General features: G+C 44.6%; 1 protein-coding gene across 1 annotated transcript in view; it reads left to right on the top strand.

The window, feature by feature from the left end:
- The first annotated feature begins 276 nt into the window (after positions 1-276).
- LOC107570418 (protein NLRC3-like) overlaps positions 277-9,111 on the top strand; it is a 43,814-nt gene continuing 34,979 nt past the window's right edge. The window contains exons 1-2 of the mRNA XM_016256648.1: positions 277-323; positions 918-1,802. Of these exons, the coding sequence (XP_016112134.1) occupies positions 277-323; positions 918-1,802 (932 nt within the window). The remainder of the gene's footprint in view (positions 324-917; positions 1,803-9,111) is intronic.

The following is a 9,111-nucleotide window of genomic DNA, read 5'->3' as shown; positions in this document are numbered from 1 at the left end:
TTTAATTGTAAACTGAGGTTTAACAAAAGGTAATTCAGGCTGCATAAGGGGACATTTTCTTCGATCCGACCCTCAACCTAAAGTGAGTTTGACACCCCTGGCATAAAGGAAATGTTTTTTAAGTGCTCTGTAAAGTGCTACTTTTTTCCCCAATAGCTGATTTGTTGGGTGTAGTAATTTAAAGAAATAACTTTATTTTCTCTCTGTTTTAGCTCAGTGCAGCAAAAGAGATCAGAACCAGAGTCCAGCAGTGTGTCTATGAAAAGACACACATCTATGGATCAATCAATAAGTCTGAGTGGAGATGCACGGCCTGGTCTCAGGTATAGCATGTCTGTTTTTGTTTGTAAGGATATGATACAGAATATATAAGACATTGTGCTTATTATTGCACTCATGTAATAATATTATTTTTTTATTTTACAGCCATGAAGTTCTCAACACATTTAAATCAAATCTGATAAAGAAGTTTGAGTGTCTGTGTGAGGGAACAGCGATGCAGAGAAACCCATCACTGCTGAATGAGATCTACACAGAGCTCTACATCACAGAGAGTGAGAGTGGAGAGATCAGTAATGAACATGAGGTGAGACAGATTGAGACACAATCCAGGAGAGCAGCAACAGAGGACACAGCCATCAAATGCAATGACATCTTTAGAGCTTTACCTGGACAAGACAAAGCCATCAGAACTGTGCTGACAAAGGGAGTCGCTGGCATTGGAAAAACAGTCTCTGTGCAGAAGTTCATCCTGGACTGGGCTGAAGGGAAAGAGAATCAGGACGTCCAGCTCATATTTCCACTTCCTTTCAGAGAGCTCAATTTGATGAAGGACAAAAAACTCAGTCTTTCAGATCTTCTTAATTCCTTTTTTTCCAAAACAAAAGAAATGGAAATATCCATTGAGGAAAATAAAGTACCAAGACTCTCACTCAAATGTACACACACTTCCTGATCCTTCAGACCAACATCAAACATGAGAAGGACTATGAGAAGAAGGGGAAAGATGAAGACATGATTCTCAAACTGGGGAAACTGGCTTTCCAGCAGCTTGTGAAAAGCAACCTGATCTTCTATGAGGAAGACCTGAGAGAGTGTGGCATTGATGTGAGAGAAGCAGCAGTGTACTCAGGATTGTGCACTCAGATCTTCAGAGAGGAGTTGGGCTTGTATCAGGGGAAAGTCTTCTGCTTTGTTCATCTGAGCATCCAGGAACATCTAGCAGCTCTATATGTGCACTTCTCCTTTACAATCAACAACATCAGTGTGTTTGATCAAACAAAACAAAGTCTGTTGCTCAAGATTTTTAAGCAGAAGAAATATAATTCATTATCTGAACTGCATCAGAGAGCTGTGAATGAGGCTTTACAGAGTAAGAATGGAAATCTGGACCTTTTCCTGCGTTTTCTTCTGGGTCTCTCAGTGGAGTCCAATCAGACTCTCTTACGAAAACTACTGACACAGACAGGAAGCTGCACCTACAACAAAGAGGAAACAGTGCAGTACATCAAACAGAAGATCAGAGAAAATCGCTCTCCAGAGAAATCCATCAATCTGTTTCACTGTCTGAATGAACTGGGTGATGATTCACTGATGAAGCAGATCCAGGATTATCTGAAATCTGGAGAAATAAGAGAAACCAAACTCTCCTCTTCACAGTGGTCAGCTCTGGTTTTTGTGTTGCTGACGTCAGAAGAGAAGATGGATGTGTTTGATCTAAAACTGTTTGTTGGAAAACAACATACAGCAGACGAAGTTCTTCAGAATCTGTTACCTGTGGTTAAAGAATCCGGATCAGTTCGGTAAGTAACACTGAAAATAGTCACTCCACTTTCAAACCATGATCACATTTATAATTTTAAGATGTGCTGTTTTTAACCAAATTAACAAAATAGGAAAATCTCTAGAATCACATTTCTGGCAGTGAGCAGGAGAGGTGAGACACACTTACTAAACCAGCTGAGAAGATTTTTGTGTGGTCTGTGTGAAAGCTGGATGATTGTAGAGGTCAGTGTGAAAGGTGAAGCTGAAGGATTGAATGTGACGGAGGTCAAAACTGACAGCAAACAGATTTGTCCTCTAATGATGTTGATATGTATATTTTACTGTCTGTTTGAATTGCATTTGCAAAATTTTCTAGTACACAGAATTCAGCAGCTCTGCCCACAAGCCCCATGCCGGACATGTCAGAAGGTGGTCCGTAAATATAAGTAAAACATGCCAGTCACATCATCAGTCCAGCCTTAGAGCCTGATGTAAGCACTTGGTACAGTCTCTTTTCACCCCACAAACACCTTTAATTTTGGTGAGTTTTTGAGTTTTTTTTCCTTTTTATTGCAGCACCAAGTCATACTAGAATGGCCTACTAAGCAACCAATTTACAGGGGAGAATAATTCTACTTTAGACCCTAAGATAGCTCAACTCGGAAAAAGATACTTTTAGGATATCAGAGTGGAGCAAGAGACATGTCCTGTGCAGCCACTGACCACTGCCACTCTTACCTTAGGGGGAAGGTGAAAGGATTTTTCCAAAAACACACCAGCATGTGAAAGTAATCAAGCACTACGTAGCATATTGTCTGAAACAAGTGACAAAAGGAGCCCTTGGAACACCAATTTCTTAACACCCTCTTCAGAGAGGTGAGAACACCATCCTCTAGCAGCACTGCTGAGCAGAGTCTGGGCAGATTCCATGGTGTGCAGGGCCTCCCAAGCCTCTCTTGCCTTTGTACATGCCTTGTCAAAAGTCACAAGGAGGTCAGCAGAGGAGGCAGACTTACTTGATGATATCTGCCTCTACTCTGTCCACCTAGAAGCCCAGGATGGAAGCTGCCGTTTGTTATTTCAGCAGACACAGGACCTGAATGACGAGGGGGAAATGCCTCACAGCAGCTCCTAACAGTGCATTCAGTAGGGCTGCCCCCTAATAGTTGACTAATCGATAGTCGACGAGAACATGCTTGGTGAATGAACTTTACATTGGTCATAGTGCTGGGCGTTATACCGGTTCATACCGAATACCAGTGTTTATTTTTTTATGATATGAATTTTTAAAATACCGCAATACAGGTGTATGTCGCTTAAACAACGTTCGGAACGCGACACTGTTTGAGAGGGGTCCCTTTTCACTGTTGCACTGCTGTATGTGTTACTAAGCGTGAAAGTTCCGAAACTGAAGCTGTAGAACTAATAGAACATGATGACAGAAGAACTCATCCACATTGACCGCCACAAATATCCACCGCCCCCTGCCATCAGCTACCGCATCTCACACACACGAGCATGGCTTTAGCACTAGATTTAGCAACTTTCAGACCCTTTTAGCGTCTTTTTTCTATAGAATATTCATACTGACAAACCTAGCGACTTTTTTGGATAAACCTTAGCTATGTGTTACGGGGCAAACAAGACGTGAGACGTACGGATCCATTTGCAAGCTTTATTAAGGGCGTGGTCAAAACAGGCGAGGATCAGGCAATGGCAAACAGGTATATAGAAGACAAAACAAGAGCAGTCCAGTAAATAAAGAGAGGGTCAGTCGACGGCGAACATAATCCAACAGGGGCGAGACTAGAGGGATAATCCATGTACAAGGCAAAGATCAGAACACGAGAAAACAGACAAGGCAAGACTAAGATAAGGTTAGGAAAACTAAGCAGGCTCCGTAAGGCTATAGCAGTGATACACGCCAAACAATACTCTGCCCTGAGAGAGAGGAAGTCCATGGCTTATGTAGCATGTCTGATTGGATTCAGCTGTGTGTGTGTGTGTAATCAGTGCAATGAATGATGGGAACTGTAGTCTGGGTGAAGTGCAACAGTAGTGTGGTGCAAGAGTCCATAGTAGTGAGCGGGTGATCTCTGGTGGTGAGCGAACGGAAGTGCATGGACCAGATTCGTGACACTATGGTTCAGTTGGAAGATATTGCCAGTGCCGTCCTGCAAACGCGAGGTCTGATTTTCCCGGGGGAAGTGTCACCTCTCTCGGCATCTGTTCTGTGCAGTGCGGCTTCCAGACACTCCTATCACCATACAATCCAGGAGGGTGGTGGTGCGGAGGCGGAACAGAGGGAGGGACGGAGGGCCAGGTTCACATGGAAGTGGAGAGGCCAGGGACTAGGCAGAGCAGAAACCCACCAGGGCGGAGCTGACAGAGCAGGAGTCCACCAGAATGGAGCAGATGGAACTGGAGCCCACTAGGGCGGAGCAGACGGAACTGGAGCCCACCAGGACGAAGCAGATGGAACTGAAGCCCACCAGGGTGGAGCAGACGGGACTGGAGCCAACCAGGGCAGAGCAGAAGACCACCAGGCCGGAGCAGACAGAACAGAAGCCCACCAGGGCGGAGCAGACAGATCAGGAACCCATGGCAGAGACCGGGACCTGGGGAAAACTGAGACACGAGATACAGACAATGCAGATATGCTCAATGACCGAGGCAGGGAACATACATTTATCAAAGGTTTCCCCGGTGATAACTGAATGGGTAGACAGTACATAAATGGTCTCTATGGCAATGTCAGGGTTAACGGGACAGACCTGGAGTGCAATTATATTTTCTGGGCTCATGATTGGACTAATGGGGCAGATAACAGATTCCTTGATAGGATCTGGACAGGCTGACACCTCACACTCAGACTCATTAATTGACACTTGACAAACAGATAGTTCACTTGTGGTCTCTCTGACAAAGACAGGGTTAACAGCACAAACAGAAAGCTGCGACAGAGTTCCCGAACTGCCCTTATGGCCGCTACAGAGCAGTCAGGAGGTTTACAGACAGCGTCTTCGGGTGTGACAGACAAGGCTGACAGTTCAGAGACAGCTTCCCTGGCCGGATAGGGACAGGACAAAAGTCTATAATTGGCCTCCATAGCCCTAACAGGGCAGGCAGGGAATTCACTAATGGCCTCCGTAGCTGTTACAGGACAGGAAGGGAGTTCACAGACGGCCTCCATGGCCGTGACAGGACAGGCATGAAATTCGAAGACTGCATTCTTGGTTGTGACATACAGGACTGAGAGTTAATAGGTAGCCTCCTCAGCTGGATTGGGACAGGAGAAAAGTTCATAAGCGGCCTCCGTGGCCGATTCAGGGCTGGATGAAAGTTCACAGACAGCCTCTGCGGCTAGGTTGAGACAGGACAATTGTTCACAGATGGCCTTCGTGGCCGGTTCAGTACAAGAAGAGAGTTCTTCATCAACGGCCTCTGCGGCCGGGTTGACAAAGGACGAGAGTTCAGTAACCATGACAGGCATGACTGGGAATTCAGAAATGGTCTCCTTGACCAGTGCAGGACAGGACAATAGTTCATAGGCCGTGACATGAGCAGATGAAATTCCATTAATGGCCTCCTTGGCTGAAACAGAACAGGACGAGAGTTCATAAGTGAGTACCACTAACACCGCCAGAGGGTCTGCAGCGGCTGCTGCCACCTCTAGAGGTTCTACAGTAGTACCATCAGGATACAGGGAGAATTCATTAGCATTATTCTTAACAGGACAGGTACAAAGTTCAGCAATGGTCTCTTCGACCGTGACATGACAGGCTGAAAGTGCGTTGCTGGGCGCCACCATCGTGCAAGGAGCTGAAGCGAACGGCTCCGCCTCCGCCTCCGCCTCAGAAAGTTCTGCAGCATGTGCTGCCACCTGTGGTGAAGCTGCGGCAGGCGCCATCGCCTCGGAGAACACAGCAGCAAGCGTCACTACCCCAAGAGGTTCTGCAGCATCAGCCACCACCTCTCGAAACATCACAGTGGACATCGCCACCTCTGGAAGGTCTGTGGTGGTGTATGCAGCCCAAACACAACATAAAGTGATCCCCATCATGGGAAGTGCTTCAGACAGGGGAATTAGTTCAGGAACAGAAGGGTTAGAGTGAGTGGGTTTGGGGATACCAGCTGTGCGTGCAGACACCAGCGGTGCATCCCTCACACTAGATACCAGACTGGGATACCGAAAGACTGACCTTGAAGATATGGGTGCAACAGACAGGACATGACCAGACTCCTGACGATCAGCTGTGTTGTGACGAGACTCAGGATGATCAGTTGTGATGTGACGTGACTTTGGAAGATCAGCTGTAACGTGACTTTGGAAGATCAGCTGTGACGTGACTCTGGATGGCCAGCTGTGATGTGACGTGACTCTGGATGACCAGCTGTGACGTAATTCTTCATGACCAGCTGTGATGTGACGTGACTCTAGATGGTCAGTTGAGACGTTACTGGACGTGAAGATCAGCTGTGACTATAACTTGACTTGATTCATGACGATCAACTGTGATTTGACTTGGCTCACGAAGATCAGCTGTGACTTGGCTCACGAAGATCAGCTGTGCCTTGACTTGGCTCACGAAGATCAGCTGTGACTTGACATGGCTCACGAAGATCAGCTGTGACTTGACATGGCTCACGAAGATCAGCTATGACTTGACATGGCTCATGAAGATTAGCTGTGACTTGACTTGATTCATGAAGATCAGCTGTGTCATTTTGTGAGCGTGCTCCAGTGCGGCTGCCATTACAGTAATGAGTGCGGTGTCGCGTTCCTCCACGACACCCACCGTGAACGCTGAATCAACAGTCCACAAAACATGATCCAAAAAACTACTTAGTGACAAACGAGGACCCTCATGAATCACTCTTGATTTTAAAGGCTGGTTAAGGCCATCACAGAAAAAGTCAATTAACATGCAGTCCGGTAATTCTGAGCCATTAGTCAAAGCCAAATATTCCTCAATGTAACCCTCAAGTGATCGTGTGCCCTGCTTGAGAGCTAGTATTAGAATCGCTGTGTTCATACCTGGCCAATGTCCTTCGGTAAAGCCGCTGGATCCTTGAATGGCCGAGTATACTGTTACGGGGCAAACAAGACGTGAGACGTACAGATCCATTTGCAAGCTTTATTAAGGGCGTGGTCAAAACAGGCGAGGGTCAGGCAATGGCAAACAGGTATATAGAAGACAAAACAAGAGCAGTCCAGTAAACAAGCGAGGGTCAGTCGACGGTGAACGTAATCCAACAGGGGTGAGACTAGAGGAATAATCCAGGTACAAGGCAAAGATCAGAACACGAGAAAACAGACAAGGCAAGACTAAGATGAGGCTAGGAAAACTAAGCAGGCACCATAAGGTAGTTATCAGCTATAGCAGTGATACACGCTGAACAATACTCGGCCCTGAGAGAGAGGAAGTTCATGGCTTATGTAGCATGTCTGATTGGATTCAGCTGTGTGTGTTGTGTAATCAGTGCATTCAGCTGTGTGTGTGTAATCAGTGCAATAGATGATGGGAACTGTAGTCTGGGTGAAGTGCAACAGTAGTGTGGTGCAAGAGTCCATAGTAGTGGAAGGGTGACCTCTGGTGGCGAGCAGACGGAAGTTTATGGACCAGATTCGTGACAAGCACAATGTTATCATAATAGTAATATATTCTAGGGCTAAAATCTAAGGATTTCCCGAAGATATTAAGTGAAATGCTGTAAATAAATAACGTAAAAAAAAAAAACCTGTACCTGGGTGGTTGTAACAACTTCAAATTCTAATGAATTTTCATCTATACATTAATTAAAGGCAGTTTATGTCTCCCACTGTGTGTATAAGATCGTCTGAATCTGCCCAGCATTCTGGTTCTGGATGGTTGTGGAATCACGGAGGCCGGAGATGAGGAGGAGGTGGCCACTTTCTGTGCTCACGTGGTTGAGCTAGACCTCTCTCACAACCAGTTAAAAGACTGGGGAGAGGTGAGAAAAATGTGTTTGAGTCACAGGTTTTGTCTCACTGTATGTACATTTGTGTACGTAGCACAAAGAATGTCAGTAACACTTACTGTACAATTCAATAAAATTCAGTTTATTATCAGTGATTAATGCATTAGGTATTATAAACATAATATAAAGGTATTATAAAATGCTGTAAAAGTATTACTGCATTAAATCATGGTTAATATATAGAGCCGTATTAAGTTTTATCAGATTTCACTACTCTGATGTTGTTAGAAAATAAGTCTTAAAGGAATAGTTCACCCAAAAATGAAAATGTATTCACCCTCAGGTCATCCAAGATGTAGATGAGTTCGTTTCTTCGTCGGAACAAATTTAAATTACAAATGTAGCATTACATCACTTACTTACCATTGGATCCTCTACTACAGTGAACGTGTGCAGTCAAAATGAATGTCCACACAGCTGATAAAAACATCACAATAATCCACAAGTAATCCACATGACTTCAGAAAATCAATTAATGTCCATCAATAAATTTCTCAAAATCTGTTCTGATAAAGAAATAAGCTCATATACATCAGATGGCCTGAAGGTAAGTACATTTTCAGCTAATTTTCATTTTTGGGTACCATTTTTTGACAAAATTTCACAGACGAAATCCGGTCATTTCCATAGGAATCCGTGTGATATGGAATTTTGAATAAGAGACAGATTTTGCATGTGGCTCATCTCTTTTCACACAAATTTGTTGTTGATAAACAGAATGCTGTTTAATTTAATGTCTGGGCGAGCTTTTTTCCCAGCAATATTTGGCTAATTTTATGCATTTTTGTTCATGTAACTAATTTATAAATATACCTTTATTTTATTTTTTAAAAAAAAACTTTACTAAAGTGTTATTTTTACGCTTATGTTAGACTGTAACATTTAAAAATACAGTGAAATCGAGGTCTGCTACCTGACACAGGCTTGACAAGACAAACTGCTTGGGTTCGGTCAGTTTTTCATTCTTTTCTCTCTTTTTCTCTCCTCTCTGTAGATAAGCAAGATCCTGTATAACATCCCTAACCTAGACTTTCTCAATCTGAGTATGAATCCACTGAGAGGGTCGAGTCTAGAGCCTGGAGTTGCTGAAGCGTTCTCACCAGGGTGGAGCAGACGGGACTGGAGCCAACCAGGGCAGAGCAGAAGACCACCAGGCCGGAGCAGACAGAACAGAAGCCCACCAGGGCGGAGCAGACAGATCAGGAACCCATGGCAGAGACAGACAACGCAGATACGGCCTCAATGACCGAGGCAGGGAACACAAATTTATCAAAGGTTTCCCCAGTGATAACTAAATGGGCAGACAGTACATAAATGGTCTCTATGGCAATGTCAGGGTTAACG

Source organism: Sinocyclocheilus grahami, unplaced genomic scaffold (genome assembly GCF_001515645.1).
Source record: "Sinocyclocheilus grahami isolate Dianchi unplaced genomic scaffold, SAMN03320097.WGS_v1.1 scaffold1455.1, whole genome shotgun sequence".
Taxonomy (NCBI): domain Eukaryota; kingdom Metazoa; phylum Chordata; class Actinopteri; order Cypriniformes; family Cyprinidae; genus Sinocyclocheilus; species Sinocyclocheilus grahami.
This window is presented reverse-complemented; position numbering and strand designations above follow the sequence as displayed.